Genomic DNA, 22,438 nt, shown 5'->3' with positions numbered 1-22,438 from the left:
GTAGAGGACCAGGGCACTCAGACCTAATGTGACTGCAGAAACGGCTGCCCGTGGAGCTCTCTCTTCCAGTTAGCTGCGACACAGACGGGGGCAGCAGCCTGGTCTTCTCTGGGCTCTGGCCTGGCCCCCTGCACCCGCCCCCAGCGGGACAAAGGGAGTAGTCAGGGCTCTCAGGAGAGGGCACAGGGCTGTGACCCAGGACTGGGCTGGTCTTGTGGGGGCAGACGTAACGCCCAGGATTTCAGGGGTGTCTGCCCCAATGCGGCCCCCTGTCTTCAGGGTCGAGGCCCAACTCCCTGAGCTCAATCTGGTCATCCTCCCCAATGTATTTAGCTCTTGTTTGAGAGGTGGAAGAAAAGGTATCTGCACAGAAAGCGTTAGTTTCCTTGCTAATGGCTGGTTTACCACTGATTAAACTAAAACACTCACTTCCTAAGAGTTCCTGGAGCTAAAGGATCTAATGTTAAAGTTTAGCTTTCCCTTCTTCCTCCTTTTACGGACATGACCATAAAAGTATCTGTGTGGGTATAATTTTTCAAAGAACGATTTTTTTGGATTTTGACACATGGGCATCGCAGGAACCTTACCAGTCTGTTTCAATTGCAAGGAAAAATCAGGAAAAATGCAAGAGGAAAAGGTATGCTTAAAAAGGGACCTTTTAATCTTGATCTTGATCAACTCAAAATTACTTATCAAATCAGCCAATGTAGTTTCTGGTAACTTTGGAGAAAAAAATACCTTACCTCTTCCCCTCCCCATCAACCCTTGCTGACCTTGGTCATATCTGTACAGTGAGATCAAAGCCAGCCTATGATGAAACTTAAGACTGTGATATGTCCTTAGAGATTCTAGCATCTTCTAGCTAAAGGGATGGCAATAAAGATGAAAATAATTCCATAAAGGCAGATCTATTTAATTTTCTATTTAGTTGATATCAGATATGTTGCTTGTTCCTTTTGGGGGGCTCGTAATAAGAAGTGTTACTGATAAGATTGTTCCATTCTTTGTACTTACCACAGAACTATGTATTTGTTATTACTAATACGTTACCATTTTGAGATTATGTTTTCACTACTCGAGCAGTTAAAATACGGTCCATTTGGTGTTGTTAAAGAAGAGTACGCCTGATGGCACTACCTGACAGGGGAAAGCCTTCTGGTCTTCCCAACTGTTAATGCCTAAGGCACTGGTCTTAAAAATAGGAAAACACCTAATTTTCACTATAGTCATACTGATCTTGAAATGCACTGGCAATGAGCCTTCCTGAAGGCAGCTGGGTGGTGAGGAGGCAAGAAAGAGGGACTTGCCAGCAGGTCAGAGGCCAAGGGTTCTTCCTGCCCCTACCTGGCCAAGGTGAGCTACAAGGAGGCTAAACCCCACCTACCGGCCAGACCAGGGTTCTGGCGACCACCTACCAGGGTGAGCATGACAGCACGTGAGGATCGAGACGGTGGCTTCTGTTGCCACCCAATCTAACAAAGACACAGGTGTGCTGTCACAGGGCTGCCACGCAAAAGCATTCTGGAAGCCTGCCACTGATCTGACGTGAATTTCCCTAAGTTGTCAGAAACATCCAAATAAGAATCTTGTTCGGGAAGGATGACAACTTAAGGAAGTCAGCTCTTGGATTCGTTTTCAAGTGAAAAAGAATGAAAAATGGCGGGCCTAATTTCTGGCAACTTCCTATACAAGGAAGTAGAAAACCAAAATTCACTAGACATTTCCTATACTAGACTTCTCTTGATTAGCCTATTCCAAATAAGCAATTACGTACCTCCCAGCCAGTGCCACTGGAGAGAGATGCAGGAAAAACTCTGCACCCACACAATCTTGATTTTCTTGTTTGTTCGGAAATCTCTAATTTTTAAAAAATTAAAAAAAAGATTTTTTTTGGAAATCTCTATTTTTTAAGTCAGGTCTCTTGAGGTATTTACGTACGGTGGAAGACACCCTTTTGAAATGTTTGATGAGTTCTGACAGATGTACGGTCAGGTAACCCACGTCACGATCCAGTTATAGAACTCTGTCATCACCTTGAAAAATTCCCTTATGCTCTTTCCTTGTCAATCCTCTCCTCTCCAACCCTAGTCCCTGGCAGCTCCTGATCTGATCTCTGTCCCTATAGTTTAACCTTTTCCAAAATACCTTATCAATGGAATTAAACAGCACATGACCTTTGTCAATCTTGATTTTTAAGAGTTCATGGAGATGAAACTGGATTTAAAGGAAATGGGAAAGATTATTGTTCTGCTGGTTAGTGTCTAGGATTACCAAAGTTACTGCTTATATTTAAGCAAGTAGCTAAATGAATTAAATTTCTGACCTCAGATTTCTGACCTTAGATTTCAGAGAAAGCACATTTCTGTACTACCCTTTTTTTTTTTTTCGGCTGCACCGGAAGCTGGGTCTTAGTTCCCGGACCAGGGATTGACAGGGCGGCCATGGCAGTCAAAGCACCAAGTCCTAACCACTGGACTGCCAGGGAATTCCCTCTACTACTTTTAAATGAAGTTATTATGGTTTTGAAAATGCAACTTCAGAGGTCAGCCTGAGTGTTTTCTAGAGAAGTGGAGAACCGCTCAAGGTCCAGACACTGAACACTGTGGTCCCAGGCCCCCAACCTTTGGGTGCTGGCAGGGTCAGCACTCAGACCTCAGAATGAGTGCCTCTTTCAAACCCTAGTGCTCCCCACATGGTCTAGCAAATTCTACCGGCCACTTCCTGTCCCACTCCAGGGATCCAGGTCTTTAACTTCCAAGCTCCTTGAGGTCTCCTTCCTACAGGGATAGACTCTTTCACCACCTACCTCGCAGAGGACTGGTGCTGCTTACTCTTCCGGGAGGAAGTGGTGCTGGTAGGTTGCTGCCGCATCACGTGGGCCACGCCCACATTTAAGGGTTGAGCTGCTGGAAGGGTCACATGACCAGTCAATAGCGCCGGCTGCTGCATGATGGGATTGTAATGGCTGCCGTGAGCATGCGTGTTCCTAAAAGAAAGACGGGAAAACAGGCTCTTTACTGGTTTTATAGAAACAGAGCTCGTTTATAAGATAAAGTTCCCTCCCCAATTAAAAGCCAAACTAAAACCAAAAGGTGGGTCTGTCACTACCCGGAGAGTTGTTGAAGGGAGGAGCCACCCCAGGTGACCAACAGGTAAGTTTCCCTAGTGCAGTAACATTTAAGTGGTAGGGACACAACTAGGTGAGTGAGAAAGAGGGCATTTCAAGCGGGGAGAATGCCAAGTAGGCAGACTCAGCTTAAGTTCTGGGGAGAGAAAATAAATATTCCCTCCAGCTTTTCAAGTCCCTGAACAGGTGACTGTGCTGTGTATTTTATTTTAGAATTTACCAAGTGCCTTCAGTGGGTGATTCCACTCTGTGAGGGAGGCAGGATATCTTAGTAATACCACTTTATAAGGGAGGATATTGTAGTTTATGTGGAAAACAAACTTCGAAGACTGGGCACCGTATGTTTCTGGCGTTCGGAAGTGTTAACACTTTAGAATTTTCTCAGCGGCCAGCACAATGCTCGGGCGTGTAGCAGCTGATTAATGAGTTACACGCTTCCTGAATGAACAATTAGATTAACTGAAGGTTGACTAGACATGCATAGAGTTTGGTACTAAGTGAAAATTACTAACGTCAGACACATGCTGATAAGAAACACTGCCAGCCATTATCCTGAAAATGGGTTATATGGGATCTGGGTTGTGTGGCGCTCAAAGGCTTGTTTTCCCACAGAAATATTAAGAGTAGTGATGAATTAAGAGAATTGCCCATAAAAATCCATTTAATACATAATAAAATGAAAAGGTATAGAATTCATCTGAATTTTTAAAATATTATGAAATTTATCTTTGAAACTTAGGGAGAAAGATGAATAGGAAAAAAAGAAGTAGGGAGACACTTTTGGACATTTCCATGAACTTTAGAAACTGATGTTGTAGCTTCTTTACTTTGTTGCTATTTGATCTACAGACATGGCACTCTTTTTCCTTTGATACCTGTCTAGCACTGGTATTTCTCTTTTGTTTATTAGCCATGATCACAGACGTTCTTTGGACCACACATGAAATGGAGAAGAGACTGAAAAGAAACTGTGTTGGCTTTAGGTGTCTTCTGTGGTCACCAGATCAGAGATGAGGAGGGATGAGGGATAAGAAAATATGCATGAGTGAGTATTGCTGAAATTCAATGAGCTATAAATGCTGAAAGACAAAGGAAAGAAGGAGTACAGTCTTTTAGGAGAAGAAGGGGTGAGGAGAAAAACACAACTGGTCAAACAGCTTTCCACTTGGTTGCTGTTCCTAATGAGCTGAAGAGGGAAGGTGGTCTTGCTGAGCATGAACCAGTGGGAATGGGGGAAGGGCAGATAACAGATCTATTTACTGCCTGTCATGTACCAGGCGCTGGTAGGGTAGGTTAAATTCAGTCAAGTGCTTTGTTTCTTTATCTTAAATTTAAACCTCCCAACGATCCTATGAATAGACGAATGTCCCCGCTTTACTGAAGAAGCACCAAGGCTCACACAGGTTAAGTAACTTTTCCCAGGTCCTGCAGGGCCAGACATGACCCCAGTTTTACCTGGTTTGAAAATGCTGCCAATGAGTGGGGGGAGATGTAGGGGAAGTGCTGTCAGTGGGAAGTGAATGGGGCTGTGACAAGCAGCCCGTGTTCCTCTCTTCTTCTTACTAAATTAAATTAGAATTAGTATATTAGTAATTAGAAAATTAACTGGCAGAACAGAGGAAGGTGCAGTTGAGGCTGGACTGGGGGCCTGTCTCTCTACCTCTCGACCTTTTGTCCAGAGCTCTTCATTCACAGTAGCCTTTCAGGTCAGAAAAGGAGCTGTCAGGAGGCTCCATGGCTGGTATGGAGGCTGTCAAGAGGGTGAGGGGTGCGACCTGCCCTGCTGTTTGGGCTGAGAGACAGTGCAGGGGGCCACGGGAAGCTGGGGACAACTTGGGGGCTGCCATTTGGTTCTGCACTGGTGCAGCGGGGCATGGTGGTGGTGTTGGCGTGGGGTGGGTGGCAGGTACAAGGAAAAGTGGAAAGCGGCCATAAAAACAACGGAGCGACGTGTCAGTGATGAAGCTGGCGAGCGGGATGGGGGGGGGGGCTCTGGAAACAGATGCAGGGGGTGTGGCATGCTGGTGGCTGTCAGCTGGTTGCCTCTGGGGTCTGCGGAAAGTGCACTTGGATCTCGAAGATATGACTATCAACTGAAGAGACACACTCAGCAAACACACCAGAGTTTATCATCCCAAATAAAGCCCTTTCTGTCAAGCCTCCCCCTGGGAAGTCTGCGATGACTCCAGCGTGCTCGCGTCTCAGAACACCTCGAGAACACTTTCCGGAATTGCACAGGAGCCCCGGGGACTCTCTTCTGCATCCTTTCGCTGGTGACAAATCTTTGTTTTCTGGGAGTGGAATTTAATTCTGAGAAACAACCAAAAAATCGTCCCAAGCCAAGTCTGGTGAATTACACTGGTGATCAAATAATGGAACTGAATTTTGGGTTGAAAATGACAACTGACCATAATGTAATGAAGCTGATTTTCTAGTGTCCTGGTACACATTTATTTGAAAGTAACCTCTCATTACACTGTAGTCTATTCCACCTAATACTCTTTTTAATTTAAAAAGCAGGGGATTCTGGTACAGGCCAGCCCGGCAGCTCTCTGGGTCAGTGGTAGACGTGCCTCCCATCCCAGACATGCCTGCTGCCTTGCTTACCTCCAGTCCGCCAACTGCTGGGTGCCGGCCATGGTCTCGGGAATCACAGTCGCATGCTGCACCGACGTGTGCGTGGCCACCCCAGTCAGCTGCTGCCACGCCGGGGGAAGCAGGATCTGCTGGGTCCCACTTGGCCAGGCCTGCTGTAGGACAGAGGACGTTTGCTGTCACCATGTCTGTTAGTCATAAAATCAATCTGCATGAGTCAAGCACTTATTCTGTGCCCAGAGTTGTGCTCGAGCCTGTGATAGGTGTGAAAGCGGAGACCTGCTCTTTGGCCTCGAAATCCAGGGGAGATAAAATTAGCACATGGGATGTCAACAGAAGATAATAAGGATATGGGCAAAGAACTGTATGGAAGCAATTCATTCACACTGAAGAATGACTTATTTATAAATTTGCTCCAATGAACAAAGCTTAAAATTTCCAAGAGTTCATTTATTGATTTATTCTGTCACACAATTACGTGCGAGAGATTGAGGTAGTTGAATTGGGCCATACAAGGGTAACTTCTTGCCCTCAAGAAGTTTTCTGTCTAGTATCCTTTATTTAATATTTTGCCTTGTGTTTATCAGCTAGAATCTAGAGGTCCAACTTGTGTTATCTTCTGAATCTAAGTTAACATAATTCTGAGATCACCAAGTATCCGATACTTGCCTGCAACTGAGGGCAGGCGAGTGTGACGTACAATCCTTAGCTGGGACCTTAAGCTTACCTGAGAATTACCTTGACTTTTCCTCAAAGCAAAAATGAGACAGTGGGGGAGTCGCAGCTTGATTCTTCGTAAATATTAAGCGTTTTCTAAGAAGTCTAAAACGAACGTTCTTGATTCCTCCTTGAACAGACTTACACGTGTGCGTGCACGTGCGTGTATTGTGTTTTGAGCTCTCTGCATCTTCAGTCACTATTCTGCTTGCCTTTGGTTATTAAATGATTCACAATGAACACAGCTGTCCAAAGCTGGACACTTGAAGGAACACCACTAAGGTAAAATTCCTCTTGGGCAGATCAAGGACTTAAAAGATTTGGGATCTTAGTTATATCTCTCTTGCCATTGGGATGGAGATGACTGACACTGGGTAATTAATATAATGTAGTGCTCCACGAACTGTGCATGTGTTTAATATGTGTGTTTTGGCTCACACGTACAAACAAGCACTTCTGGAAGTGGATTACAAATTTGAGTCAAGGCTTAATAAGCAGTGATGTGTATAAAATGATAGAGCTGCAGTTTAGACCTGAGTGGATCGTTCACCAGGTCTATCCTGTCATCTCTGTGGCAGATGAGACCCAGTGAAATCTCTTATACCTTGTCAATATTGCCTGTTTGCTTACTGATCTTTTTTGATAGAGGCAGAAAGCTCAGGGACCACAGATAAAACAGTAAATGCTTAATAAATGTCTGTTGATGAAATGAAGGAAGCAGTTCTACCAAGGCAAGTAACTATACTTAACTGTATTTCAGGTTTACTGAATTCAAACACAGTGAGCAGAAAAATAATTTAATTGAAACAGTTATGAGCTCAAAAGCTTAAATGAATAACAGTTTCACTGGCAGTAAGATTTCTACTGATTTTGCCTGGAACTTATTTCAGATCTCATAAAAAGCATGTGTTTTGACTAATGTCATTTTAAAATAATACATCTTGACATCAAGCTAAGGACATTATTTTTTCCCTATTTCCCTAAAATGAATATTAACATTTTACTTCAGAGGGAGATATTTTTGTACCTCTATCACTGATTGGTGTGTTCAGCTCATTTCAGACAACACTTCATCAGATATTTCTATAATTTATTACTACCTTATAATTTATAAGGTTAGCACTGATATTTCTGGATGCATACCATGTGCCAAGCATAGAACTAAGACCATAAATAGATTTTCTGACTTGCTCTTAAGACCAATCCTGTGAGGTAGGGACTGTTTTCCCCTCCCTTTTCTCAGATGAGTAAACTGAAACACAGAGAAGTTACATAGCTTGCCTGGAAATATGGTAAATTAAACATACATTTACTGCTCTCCCTCTTTAAGCTCAACTAAAATGACAGTGAAGGAATGAACAAAATATATAGATCCCTAGGACAAAGAGAACAGGAAGTGACAATAACAGTTAACAAAATTTTAGAAGCTGTTAACCAGAAGGGCGATTACTGAGTTCACAGACTGAAGGAATCTAAGGACAAGTCTGTATATTAAACTATGAGATGCCTTCACCCCCAGATCCCTGGTATGTAGAATTATTACCCGGCCTCCCCAGTCTCAAAGCAGGAGCCTGGAGGATTCTCTCTAGGGAAACTGACTATTCCAAGAGAAAAAAATATAGATACATTTGACGAGAGGGGATCTGCCAATGAAAATGCTGAGCTCACTCCTTACTGGTCTATACAGAAGCCCACATTCAGCTGTGGAGAAGTCCACCGCCCTGCCCCTGAAGCTCTCCAGTTATTTCAGTGCTTCAGTCTTAGATATGAATGAACAGCCAGGGATCGCCAGATTTTAAAGGAAGCTTCTAAGATGAAAGAGACTAAAACAAAAAAATGAAACTCAGAGGAAACAACAACAGTGTAGGAATCAGAAGAAAATTTCAAAAAAATATGTAATTAATGTCCTCATAGAGGTAAAAAAAATCTATCTATATATCTCCATGAAACAAGATCATGTATAAGAAGATATATCTATATTCAGAGAACGAGAAAGAACTCTTGGAAATGAGACCTATGACAACAGAAATTAACGATTCCATAGAGTTGAGAAAATATTCGGAAGTAGCATAGTTCGAATATATAGAGACAGAAAGGTGGGCAGGGTCGGGGGAGATATGAAAATCATTAGATCACTTCAGAAACACCAGCACCTAATTAATAAGAATTCTGCAAAGAGGGAACAGAGAAAATGGAAGGGAAGAAGTTAACAAAGGCAAAAATAAAAGAAAATTCTCCAGGTAAAAAGGGCAAATAGGTTGTCCAGGACAATGTATTCTAAAAGACTCACGAGGAAACATGCAGTCATGAAATCTCAGACCACTGTAGACAGGGAGAGTCTTAAAAGATTTCAGAAAGAGAGAAAAATAACCACCACTGAACTTCTCAATGTGCTCAAACACATCAACACATCAAACACACAAGCCTTTTAGAACTCGGGAAGAGTTTGGGGCTGCGTAATAATAGACACAGAGGAAACTAACCCAATGAAAAGATGAGACAATCATTAATTCCAGGAACAACACGCTGTACAGGAAAAGAAATGGAATCATAGTATATTATGAGGCTCAGCTGAAAATAATGATACAATATCGATGATAATAATTAATTAAACTTAAATTCAAAAATAACTTCCCCAAAGTGATACAGCCAGTAAGTGGTGGGGTTGGCACCTGGACACGGGCAGTCAAATTGTAGAGCCCACGCTCTCAGCCAAACTACTACCTCTTTTTATGGAGATGATACATAACAGTGCTGGCCCTGTTCAGGATCAGGTGCTGGTGGTAACTGCATAAAAGTGGTATGAGAGAGTCTTCCTCATTCATTAACAATATCAGGCACGAAGCAAGACTGACACAGACGGCAAGACAGAACGGTTGGAAAGACTGGCTGAAAGTAACCAGAGAAGGTTTTGAGAAGCATCGAAGCTTTGTATTTTAACAGTTTAAAGAGTCCAAGCCAGTGGTTTATCCTTAGGGAAACATTTAAAGGGGTTCAGGTGGTACACGCTGATTGGCTAGAAGAATGCACAAAACTTCTTCATGGCAGGGCAGAGTCTACAAGGATCTGGCAACCAGAAATCTCCAAATCCTGGGGGCTCTGAAGGGTCAAAGCGGGTCTGGGATCTGCCATTTGAAACGTGAGATAAATTCAATACTGCATCAATCAAGAACTGTACTTCCCATCTCTCTACCTTTACCTACTCATTCATAGTTTCTGATGGTGGTCAAGATGCCAGCTCTGGCCTGGGGCTTGGAAGGACAGAGGTGACAGCTCCTTTTAGGCGGTATCAAAAAAGCGTTACTGGTAAGGCAATCCATATCACCCTCGTGTCTCTGAAATGAGAGGGTGTGATTACACCTTCTTCTTCCATGAACACATCTTTGGGGTGCCCCAGAGAGAGTGTTTCCCTTTGAGGGACATGTGATGCTGCTGGGAGGTGGGGCAGAAAAGGGCAGAGCAAACAAAGCTAACATGAGGGATGGATTTAAAAGACTCTCTAAACTTTCACAGATAAACTCCTGGAAAAAGTATAACTATTTAGATAAAAAGAAATACGCAGAATTTTGGGATATATTTAAAGTAATAATCTTTGGAGTGCCTGATACCTAGAAATTTATCCCAAGAAAAATGAAGGCGTCAGCTCGCGTGTTTAATTATTGCTTTTTTTCTTTTTTTTTTTATAGCTGCCCTACTAGTTTTAGAAGTTAGCTTATTTTCGTCCTTTGAAGGGACCATTAAACAATACCTAGGAGAGGACTTCCCTGGTGGCGCAGTGGTTAAGAATCGCCTGCCAAGGCAGGGGACACGGGTTCGAGCCCTGGTCCGGGAAGATTCCACATGCTGCGGACCAACTAAGCCTGTGTGCCACGACTACTGAGCCTGTGCTCTAGAGCCCGCGAGCTACAACTACTGAGCCCGCACGCCTAGAGCCCATGCTCCACAACAAGAGAAGCCACCGCAATGAGAAGCACACGCACTGCAATGAAGAGTAGCCCCCGCTCGCCGCAACTAGAGAAAGCCTGTGCGCAGCAAGAGAAAGCTTGTGCGCAGCAACAAAGATCCAACGTAGCCAAAAAAAGAGAAAAAACCCAAAAACCTAGGAAAGCTCGACCTTAATAGGCTAACGTATTGGCATGAATTGAGTGACAGAAAAATCAAAAGCAACCAATAAACAAAAAGACACACAGTGATGCTAGATAGGACAGGACTTTTTTTTTTTTTTTAAACTTAATCTCTCTTAGGCGTCTCTGCATGTCAAGGCACTTTGGTCTACCATGTCCTTGATGTGCAGGCTCAGCGACCATGGCTCACGGGCCCAGCCACTCCTACTGCAAACAAAAGGGAGCTATGAGGACCAGAGACAGAGAGAGGAAGGAGTAGAAGGTGTGCTTTATACGCTGAAGGTTCTCTGTTTACAAACTTGCAGCAAGACACAGCTTTCTGTGCCATCAGAAGCTGGTGTTAGTGGTCATTTGCAGTCTCAGTTTGGACATAAGAACAAAGAGATGAAGAATGGCTAATATCAATCTCAAACAAGCTGTTCCAGAAAACAGAAGAAGAGGTAATAATATCCAGCATATCTTACGAGATTGGTGTAATCTCGATGCCCAAAGCAGATAAAGATTCTACAAGAAAGAGAAATTCATGCCGCTTCTCACTTATGAACATAGATGCAAAAATACTAGCTACAGTGTTTGCAAACTATCCAGAATTGAAAAGCATACAAACACATCAAGCACAACATGATTAAATAAAGTTCACCCTGGACATACAGGGATAGTTTAACATGACAAAATCTATTAAGTAACTTGGTACATTAACAGATAAAGGAACAAAAACACAGGAGCATTTCAATAGATGAAGAAAGAACATTTGATGCAATTTAATATTAATTCATTAAAAAAATTAGCAAACTTGATGAAGCGTCCCTATCAACTCTTCAGAGTAAACAAAATCCCTAATGGCAAGCAGCTAGAAGAATTTCCTTTAAAGTTAAGTTCAAGTTAAGGATGCTCAATATTAACACTGTTATTAAACGTTGTTTTGGAGGGGCTGTCAGCACAGTGATATAAGAACAATAAATAAAAGTTATAAAGATTGTAAAGGAAGAAACAAAACTGTATCATTTGTAAATGAAAAGATAGTCTACATAGAAAATCCAAGGGAATTCACAGAAACAATCAGAACTAATCAGAGTTTGGAAGGATTGCTAGATAACGAACTCAATAAAGAAAAATCAGTTACATTCCTATGAACCAAAGACAAATAATTAGAACATACAGTTAAAAAAGTTATTAATAACAAAACTGTAAAATATTTAGGAATTATTCTAACAAAAGAAAACTTTAGTGAAAGGAATAAAAGGTAATTTATATACAGTTATACCATGTTCAGGGATGACTTAATATTATAAGGATGTCAATTTTCCTAAAAGTAAATATAAATCCAATGCAAGTCCAATAAATACAAACCAGGGTTTTGGGTTTTGTTTTGGCTTGTTTTGGAACCAAAATTCTTATGTAAAGGTGATGATAAAATTCCCATGGAAAAGCGAAGGGATAAGAAGAGACAGCGAAATTTTGAAGAACAATATAGGAGCAGGGCTTTTCTGACCAGATACCAGACATATATTAAAGTCATAATAGTTAAGACAATAGGATATTGGAGAGGACAATGGAATAGCATAGAGTGAGTCCAAAATAGACCTATGCAATTTGACTATATTAAAATTAAAACCCCAAACCTCTATTCAACAAAAGACACCATAAGTAAGTGTCTTTGGGAACCAACTTTATTTAAAAACAAAAGTGCCTCTAGACCACCGACATTTTGGTCAAGCTGTCCTTGACGCCCAACAGCAGAAACAGTACAGCATGGTGGTAAAAATACAGATGCTGGTGTCTTGGGTTTCTGTTCTGGTTCTGCCACCTAATTGCCGTGTGACTTTGAGCCAGTGCTTGTGCTTCATTTCCCCTATTTGTCAAAAGGAGACAAATACCTTACTATGTTGTGGGGATTAAATCAATAACAACTGTAAAGTGCCTGGCATAATGAGGATATATTTGTTATTAAGGTTCAAGTGACATTAAGGATTGATTACTATTATCATTACACCACTATGGTTACCTAAAATTTCCACAACACTTTACATATTTTCAACCAGTTTCACCTCTGTGATTTCATTCTAAGAATCTGTCAGAGTACCTGTGTGAACAGATAAGGAAGGTTCCATCCCAAAGCTTCTGTGATCCTGGTTTTCAACTATAAAACAAAGAGATAATCTCCAAGGCTCTTTTTGGCTTTAAAAAAATAATTTCAATTTTACAAGGAAGAAATGCTAACTGACTTGCCTTGGGTCACAGAGAGTTAGGACTAAACCCTAGGTCTCCCATATTAATTTGCATTACAAAGATACAATGATAATTTCCCCAGACTCTCCCTGTGTCTAAATTTCTTCTTGTAATTGTAAGCTAGACACTTAGGAAGGTAATTCACCTGGGTATCATTCAGAATATTACTGATATATTCTAATGATTTCAAGCATCTAAGTCATTGCCAGGGAGGGAATTAGCGAAGATATAGCTCTTTTGTGAACAACATTAACATGGATCATGGTAATACCAGTAATAATAAAGAAAGAATTACCTGGGCAAGCAGACCTGGTTGGATCTGAAGAGGCTGAGCTCCTGGGGCTTGAGTGACGATGGGAACCGCGTTTTCCATTCTCACAGAGTAGCCAGCATGCTTAGAGGGAGAGGCCTGCAATCCTAGTCCAGACAACGGGCAAGGGGGAAAAGGGCTAAGTGACTGGAAACAGCTGGACGAGGAGAACCTTCCTAGCCCGCTGTGTCAGCTCTCAGCTTCCCTTGGCACTAGATACCGCCTGGTCCTTTGGAAGTCTCCCCTTTAGTTTCTAACTTAAAAAAAAAAAATTTTTTTTTCTTTTGGCCATGCCACATGGCTTGTGGGATCTTACTTCCCCGACCAGGGACTGAACCCGGGCCCTTGGCAGTGAAAGCGTGGAGTCCTAACCACTGGACCGCCAGGGAATTCCCTCTAACTTAAAATTTAAAAGAACCACGAAAACAGCCTTGAATGTTTTCAAAGACTAGGTCTTTGAAAGATTAAGGAATCTTTAAAGCCAAAAGTGGAACAGTTATGTTGGCAAATTACAGTAGGAAAACAACTGCTTTTGACATGAAGATATATCTGCGTATGTCAAAGCCAGGCCTTGGGGGAGGAGTGAGGCGGCTGGAATTGCACTGATTCAGACTGAACCACGTAGACTTACACCAGGAGGGTTTCAGAGACAAATTCTTGAGCTTTCTGTGTAAACTGTAACCAAGCAGCCAACTCCAGCTTAGAGTTTTCAGGAGAAGAGGCCGGGGTGCATGGCCAAAGGATCACCTGGTGGGCACGTGGTCGGGGGGTGGTGTCCAGGAAATGCTTTCCAGACAGATTTATATTCTTCACAAGAACTGGGACTAGTTGGCTGTTGGAGATCGGCAATTTTTTACAGATAAGCCACACAGGATATTCCATGTGAGGAAACGCAAGAGCTGACATCAGCATAACAATGGGAACACACACAATGCGCTGATTTACAGACAGCAACTGGGCCTGGGCCGAAACCACTGGCAGGTGATGAGAATAACAAGACGCTGACTTGGTGCCGAAACGTAAGTCCCACTGTTTCTAGGCTGGCCGCCGCAGTACGGGGGCCCTCAAGTTCAGTGAAGCCAGGGCTCTCAGCAAAAGAAATGAAGAGGGCTTTAGCAGGACAGAAGAGTTTGGGGGCTGGCGCCCCAGAGGTGGTCCTCTTGGAAGCAGGTGAGAGGCTGTGTCCACTCAGCCTTACCTTGGAAGCCGGGTGGACACACGATGAGCGCTTGCTGGAAGGGGTCGGGCCGGGCACAGATCTGGGCCGCTCCCGTCTGCAGGGGCATGCTCCGCTGGGCCACCGCAGCCATGGATGCCGCTGAGGGCTGGTAGAGTGCAGATTGGTAGTTTAGTATGGAGACTTCAGGATTGGCTAAGGAAAGAGTGGCACTGGTGGAGGTGGGAGCCTAAAGGAATGGTGGGGATTAAACAAAAATAAACACAAATAAAAAATGAGGGAGGTGGCATGTTGGGAGACACGAATCTAAATCAAATAAATGAACTCAAAGAAGAGCAAACAAACAAACGAAAACCAAGAGCAAAAAAGCAAAAACAGAGGGGAGTGGAAATATAGTTGGAAAGTCTCAGGGAAAAGCAGGCACCTGCAGCCCCATGAAACACAGGACCACCTTCGGTGCTTACATCCAGGCCTGTTTCTAACATTTATGGGGCCTACAAATGCAAGTGGACGCCTGCATATCATGTCTAAATACTGCAAAGTTAAAACTCGGCTAAAGGACTTACGTTCTGCCCTTCCACCTGGACACGTACACTTTCATAACCACCTGGAAGACTGGGTTTGAGTTTGAATCCCTCTTGGATTCCTTGGCTGGGCCACTGGAACGTGGAGCTGAATGCCTGCCTGCCTTCTCTCCCTGTCCCAGCTCTGTCCCACAACTTGAGGGCCTTTGGGTGCATGTATTTGGACTTGGTGGTACAGTCCATACTGGGGAGGATGAAACCAAGCCTGGGGTGCCAGGTACCCAGACCTTGGCATGGAAGCACACATACCTGGGGAGGGCCCAGGCAGGGGGCCCTTTTTCTCAGGTCTAAGGGCAGCACTGTTTACAGATGCCCTGAGATGTCTGCAGAGCACCGTTACTGTAAAGAAATACGCTGCAGAAATAGAGACGGAGAGGGACATGCTGAGACTGGGGTTACTTGTTGGAATTCGGTGCATTCTCATGCTGGCGTTCAACTACTAAAGCTGGAAGGCAGGGAGAAAAGATGCCAGTGGGTCAAGAGAACTTAAATGGAGATGGGTTAGACAGATACTGAGGTTATGTCCTCTTTCCTTTCTCTTCCAGAAAGAGACAGCATTTGAGATTGAAATTCCATGTGAAGCAAAGCCACGCACGGAAGGAAAAGAAATTCTAAACTGAGATTTCTCCAGTTTCACCCCATCTTAGTCTTCTTCATGCTGAGCCTTTAGCAAGATAGGTGGAGTTACCTATGGCTTCAGATTCAACCTTTATAAGAGGTTTTGCCACTAGAGGTTACAAGCACTAAAAAAGTAAGGAGGGAAAGAGCCACAAGGATATCGTGGACACATACAAAATCAGGATTTCAAGAAGGGTATGCATGTGTGTCAAATTTGATAAAAAGGATAAAGTCTCATTTTGCATGATTTTTATACTTATATTTGATGCTGAATTTCAGTGCAAAGCAAACGAATTTGAAAGTAATCACTAAATTATTTGGCGCCCATGTTTAGATTTTAAGATATTATTGTAACAATAAGTGTCTGTTTTTGCAGCACCACACAATTGGCCTCCAGCTAGTGTGACTGGGGATGCACGTGTGACACGTGTGGGCCAGCATCTTTTATTGGGTTGGCCAAAAAGTTCGTTTGGGTTTTCCGTAAGATCTTATGAACTTTTTCCATAAGATCTTACGAAGCTGAACGAACTTTTGGGCCAATCTAATTTTTTTATTTTTTATTGAAGTATAGTTCATTTACAATGCTGTGCTAGTTTCTGGTGCACAGCAAAGTGATTCAGTTACATATATATGTGTGTCTCTGTGTGTGTATATTCTTTTTCATATTCTTTTCCATTATAGGTTACTAAAAGGTATTGAATATAGTTCCCTGTGCTATACAGTAGGTCCTTGTTGTTTATCTGTTTTATATACAGTCGTCTGTATTGGGCCAGCATCTGTGTTGCTACTGATGGCACGACTTGTGTTTCCTCTTTGTTCTCTCCATGGCCTCACCTCTCCGGGAGGCTTCCCCACATACACACTTCCCACCACCTGCTTGCACTCTACACACCAGAGACCAGACCCTCCTCACATCTTCCTGCCTCTGAGCTTCCCTCTTCAGGGCACTAGCACCAATCTCCTCCAGTTCCCACGCTGGTGCTCAACTACTCCCCCTTCTGGCCAGTCGCTGGTACTGCTGCTCCTTCCTTCGTTTAATGTCCCCAGAACTCTCTTTTTAATCACTACTTCCTTAGCTGAGGCCTGTCCTGGTGTCTGGGACCTGTAAGGCCCTGACTAGTGATGCTCTGGCCTCTGCTTCCTCTCTTCCAATTCGTTTTGGACACAGAGGCTAGAACATTCTTTCCAAAAGACTACTTTGTGCATGTCACCACCCTGCTCAAAAATCTCCAATTGTTGCCTAACGAATACTGTATATGCATCTTGGTCTGGCCCTCCTTCCTCACAGTTAGGCCAACCTTCCCATTGCAACGTATCTTCTACTCTTCCTGCTTACGGCACCAGCAAGACAGTCCACTCACTGTGATGGGGCTCTGGTGATGAAGACCAAAACCACGGTGATATTTTGGCAAGGAGTTCACCCGACTGGCTGTGGCCGCCTTAGCCTGAGGACTGAGCTAGGCACTGGGTGGGAATGTTTATTATTTTGGACTCCAGCCTGTAGAGAACATTAGCTCTTCCCACTAAGGAGAACTGTAAGAACACCAAGGGCCCCCAGGGGGCAGCAGATTCCAGGCAGCCTCTCCTACTAGAGTTTAGGCAGAAGGAGAGGACAGGCTGGGAAGTAAAGCTGGGCCTTAGCAACACACCATGCCAGGAATGGCCTGGAAAACAGGGTCAATGACTCTTCCGTGGGAGTAGGGGACCTGTCGGAAAAGAGCAGATGGCCCGGCAGAGTATTCACACTTCAGGATTAGAACATATACATTCCTTTCCTAAGGGGTGGGGTGTGTGTGTGTACACACACACACACACACACACACACACAGAGGTGTGCTGTTGTCATTAAAGATTGATATTAAGACTGAAAAAAATCTAGGGTCATTTATTTGGTGGAACTGGTAAGGCTGGTTGGTGGGAATAAAAGTAAAAGTCTCTTAGACACCAGAGGCAGCCTGAGTGAGGACTTGGGGATTATTCATTCAGTAACTATTTCCTGGGTGTCATCCATATTCGAGCAGTGTATTAGGTGCTAGATTCTGCTAATTTTCTGCAAAAGGTTGGAAAGCTGCAGGAAGAAAACCTCAGTCTCCCGGTCCCTTTTTAGTTCTAACTGCTGGAATTCTGGTGACAAGATTGGTGAATTGATTCTCCCCAAGAACTGGAAAAGGACAGATTTTATCTGTCTTGAAAGGAGACCATGTGGACCCAGCAGTGTAGACACCAGGAGCAAGGGCCTGAGCTGGGTGACCGCCAGCATCCCTTCTAGTTCTAGAATTCTTTATCAGGCAGATGTCGGTCATAAAAGGATCACAGCATCTCCTTTACCTTATTCCCACATCAAGACAGGAGAGCAGTAAGAGGTACCATCTCAGAAGTAACTCCCTTAGTGAGTCATTTCTGGGACCTTTCGATGAGCCAGTAGTCAATACAAAGAGTGCCTGGGATTCTCAAAGGAAATAACCTTGGGAACACACACTTTCTTACAGAGTTGAACGTGGCAGCAGAGGGATTTTGTCTGTTGTACGTGATATTGGAGGAGTTTTGTCTCCTGACTCGGTTTGGTGGAAAAGTACAATTCCTGTCGCTCACACTATCAGCCCCGCCTGCCTTCCCCTCCGCTCCCCACTCACCTGGTTGTGGACGGTGTTCAGCTGGTTGTTGAAGGTCATGGTCAGGTTGGTGGATGTGCTGGGGGCCACGTGTGTGATGAAAGGGGTTTTGCTCTGGTTTACCGTGTCGTACATGTTCACCCGACGCTTGCAAATCTCCATGTTCTGGAAACATGATTTGACGCTGTTCATGCAAAAGGCAGAGACAGAGGCATTAGGGAAAGACAAGAAGGTAAGGTGGAATCCAGGGGAGAAAACGGAGAGAGAACAGTTAATCTAATAAACAAAACAACCGGGACACTTCATGTTAGGTCTCAATTTCCTGGATTTCTCATGCAGCGCCTGCATTTGCAAGAGTCGGCGGTACTTAGATGAATCCCCCCATTGTCTCACTACCTCTTCTCCCCATCCTGGTGGGTAAAGGTTCTCCACCAGCACAACAGACCTCTGGGCTCTCACTGCACTTCCTCATGCTGCTGATCTGCCTGCACCTTCACTGCTCATTCTCAGCTTTCAAGGTGGTTTCTGGCGCATAAACAAACGTATAAGTTCTCTGATTGGGAGCGTTGAACAGCAGTTGATGACCTGCCTCCACCTTCCTTGCGCTCACCCTTTCCAGCTAGTCTAGGGCACCAGCGCCATCTAGGGGTCAGCCAAGGAACTACCCAACCCAGTACCAGGACCTCGTGCCACGCCTGTTCCTCCCTGGATTGTGTATGGAATGAGAACAATGATCTTAATGATTACTGCTAGTGGCTAACTTTACTGACAGTGTGGTAGCTGTTTGCAAGCACTGTCTCATTCAGTCCTACAGCAACCACGAGGGGAAGAGATACGACCGTTGGCCCTATTTTATGAGTAAGGCTGAAGCAGACAGAGGATGGGTAATTTGTCAAGATCAAGAGCTAATCACTGGCAGTCTTCACATACACATGTACATTCTCTTCACCTTCCTTCATTCTGCCTTTCAGTCTTCTAATTCTTGCCCAGTTACATGAAGTAAACTTTCTCTTCCTCTTTTTCTTCCTCCATTGCATTTGTGAATCAAAACAAAACTCTAATTATGAAAGTCAAGTATAGAAGTGTTGCTGACACCAGCATCAAGGACAAGGAAAGCCACGAGTGGCCCTGACCAAACTTTTGAAAATCCACCATATAGTGTCCTTTAGAATTTATACATTGTTTTTCATTCACTTGTGTCTTCTTCTAATTAAACTTAATTTTCCTCAAATGGTAATATTCAAGACAATGAATATTAAATTTCAATTTAAAATACTTATTTTTAAGTATAAATAGTTTAATAACAATATAAAATTCTACTATTTTAAGATTACAGATGCATACTGTTTCCACATACTATAGGTAAGTTATATTCTGGGCCAAGCAGGTGCTTGTGGGCTATCCCAAAACATCCTCTCCATGAAAGATGGTCTGAACTGACTTAGACATTCTTTCTGAGTTAATGACTACTTACATTGGCTACACAATGCACACTAAATAAACATTTACTGACTGACAGCCCTGGAGAGGAAGGAAAACGTATTCTCCAGTAACCAAGAGCTAGAAACACCATTACTAATGCTGGTAAGGCCAACATGTTTTGAGCATCTACGAAGTGTCAAGCCCACTGCTAAGTGCTTTCACATGGAGGCTGAAGGAATCAAACAATAGATTTTGTGTTCTTTTTGGACTGTAGTTAATGCATCAACGGTTTTCTGACAATTCAACACAAAGCTTTTAGACTCAGAATCTTCTAGCTGAAACGGTCTGAGTTTTTAGTTTCAGTTAGAGGAAAGCACTTTCACGTTGGGTTCATTCTGAGAGTGGTTTTTAAGGAATCTGTGCACTAGAATCCTGGCGTGGAGAAATGAGTGGAGTCTCTTTCACCTGTTAATCTGGATGCTGGGGTAACCCTGGCCGAGCCCCAGAGGTGGGGTCTCTAGCAGGGCGGTGGGGTGGCCTGGAGGTTTCTTCTAGCCCCAGAGTTCTCCACGGTCTGCCCAACAAGTTCTAGGGTTACCTGGGGATCAGGCCTACTCTCGGGTAAGCCTGGGTATGCGCAAAGACCCTTCTTTCCTTCCGAGGCTTATTTTCCGAAATCTAAGTTGTCAGTTCTTCTCTTGGTCTCACACCAAGTTCTGAATTGGAAGCTGATGCCCATGGATTCCACGCTTGGTCTTCATCCACCACAGTGAAGCACCCTATATCTGCTTCCTTACAGAACCCAGGGACAGACAGAACCCTGAGGTCATTCAACCAAGCCCCCAACTTTATGCAGGGGACTGTCTCACTGACTTGGTGCAGATGGTAACTGGAGCCCGCTAGTCAGCACCCCTCCATCTCCAATCTGTAGCTGTTTCTCAGTCATCCCACTTCACCCCGAATACGCAAAGGCTGATCTTATGGGGCCCCATCCAGTAAATCACCAAGTTTGCCTTTCTTTTGTGGTATAGACTGACACCCCTTGACTTACCCCTACCACACCCAGAAAAAGGACAAATCCCGTAATGAGAGTTTGCAAGGGATGGGTCCAAGTTCCTTCTTTACACAGGAGTTTGGTTGTTTCAAACGTGCTTCTAAATTAGAGGCAGTGTCTGGTCGTTGCAATAAAATTTGACTTGCTCAACAACAGCTAGTAAGGAACAGACCTAAAACTGAGGAAGCACCGTCCATGGTAGGTGCCACACCATCCTTTCTCATATGCTGGTTAAGGTCAAATCCAGCCTTAAGCAGCCCCATCTGATTGTGGCCACGGCAGGGCCCACGATGACCTGCAGCTGTCTCTGATCCGCGCCTCTTCCCGTGCATTCCCTCTCCCTCCTGACCCTGTCTACAATCTGCTGCTCTCTCGAGCACCCTGCTTCTCCCAGCAGACACCCAGGGAGGTGACTGTTTATGCTTTCGCATCCCAAGCGCCTCGGGGTCGAGGCGTTGAAGTGCTATCTCTCGTTACTCTCTGTTATAGGCTGAACTGTGCTCCCCTAATTCACATTCAGTTAAAGTTCTAATCCCCCTGTACTTAAGAACGTGACTAACTTTGGAGATGGGATCTTTAAAGAGGTAAAACGAGGTCATTAGGGTGGGCCCTCATCCAATTCCTCAGAAGGAGGAGGAAATTAGGACACAGACATGCGAAAGAGGAAGGCCATGTGGAGACACAGGCAGAAGACAGCCATGGGTAAGCCAAGGAGAGAGGCCACAGAGAAAGCAACTCTGCCAAACACCTAGATCTTGGGCTTCTAAAACGACGAGAAAATAAATGTCTGCTGTTTAAGACACGCAGCCACTCAGTGGTCCTTCGTTATGGTGCCTCCTACTACCCTCTCCCACGCTCAGGCCGCACAACCTCATGTCTTGTCTTTCCTCCTCATTTCGCCGAGGCCTGGGCCACTAGCTCAGTCCTGCCCACCCGGGAGACTTCAGAGGTCACCCTGACTCCTCGTCAGACATCCTGGCTTCTTAGTTCCTTCTCACCTCCAGTGACCTGCGGTCAATTCCAGCCACCCATTCCTTAGACTGTCCAACCGGAAACTGCTTCGCATCCCCCAAATTCAAGCCTAGAAATTCAAGCCTCCCATCCGGTCACATTTTCTACCCATCTGGCTTATTCGACTATTACTATACTAAACGATCTCTGAGCTGATCAGACCACTCAGTCTCTTTGGACCCCTCCCATCTTCCCTTCCTTTCTCTTCTGGCTAAGCCTCCCACAGCCATCACTTTGGATTTCAGTTGCTCCATTGCCAACGCCTATCTCCGTGTCAACCTTTTTCTCTTAGCAGCCCGGCAACACTCCACCTGACGGACCCAGCTACCTCCATCCCTCCACGTCTCTCCATGCCTTCACCTGGGAAGCTCAGTTACAGCCGCGCTATTCATGTCCAACCTCCACGCTCAATGGTTCTGCTCTATTTCTCTGTTCCATTTACTCTGCCACCTCCCACTACCTGAACTTTCGGGAAACATCTTCTGAGCATCCTTTATCTCTAAGCTCTTACTACCAGACACTTCCCATCAGCATCTTAAATTGCTCAAGTCTCTTCCATATGAAAAGAAACCCCACCCTGGGGCCTTCCCTAGTCACCCCTCTATTTTTTCCCTCCCCTTTCCCAGCCTTCCTTCTTGAAAAGGGTACTATCTATTTCTTCACCTCTCAATCTTTCAACCTGCTAAACTGGTTTCTGCTTCTACCATCCACTGAAACAGCTCTCACTAGTTACCAACAACTTCCAAGTTGCCAAATCTGATGGGCATTTTTTTCCAAGCTTATTTGACTTGACCAAGCGACAGCAGACAGATCTCTGTTAAACACAACTCTCACCAGCCATTCCTCTGCCATCAAGCC

General features: G+C 44.2%; 1 protein-coding gene across 8 annotated transcripts in view; it reads right to left on the bottom strand.

Moving 5' to 3' along the window:
- Positions 1-22,438, bottom strand: part of HIPK2 (homeodomain interacting protein kinase 2) — a 200,581-nt gene that overhangs the window by 39,336 nt on the left and 138,807 nt on the right. For 6 of the 8 annotated variants that reach the window (XM_049715064.1, XM_049715065.1, XM_049715068.1 and 3 more), the window contains exons 7-11: positions 18,115-18,277; positions 14,301-14,508; positions 13,088-13,209; positions 5,735-5,877; positions 2,807-2,986 (exon numbers count right to left, since the gene is read on the bottom strand). In XM_049715064.1, the coding sequence (XP_049571021.1) occupies positions 2,807-2,986; positions 5,735-5,877; positions 13,088-13,209; positions 14,301-14,508; positions 18,115-18,277 (816 nt within the window). The remainder of the gene's footprint in view (positions 1-2,806; positions 2,987-5,734; positions 5,878-13,087; positions 13,210-14,300; positions 14,509-18,114; positions 18,278-22,438) is intronic. The other 2 variants (XM_049715069.1, XM_004272144.4) reach the window with 1 other exon arrangement.

Source organism: Orcinus orca, chromosome 9 (genome assembly GCF_937001465.1).
Source record: "Orcinus orca chromosome 9, mOrcOrc1.1, whole genome shotgun sequence".
NCBI classification, from domain to species: domain Eukaryota; kingdom Metazoa; phylum Chordata; class Mammalia; order Artiodactyla; family Delphinidae; genus Orcinus; species Orcinus orca.
Note: the sequence above shows the minus strand (reverse complement) of the source record. Positions and strands in the feature narration are given on the sequence as shown.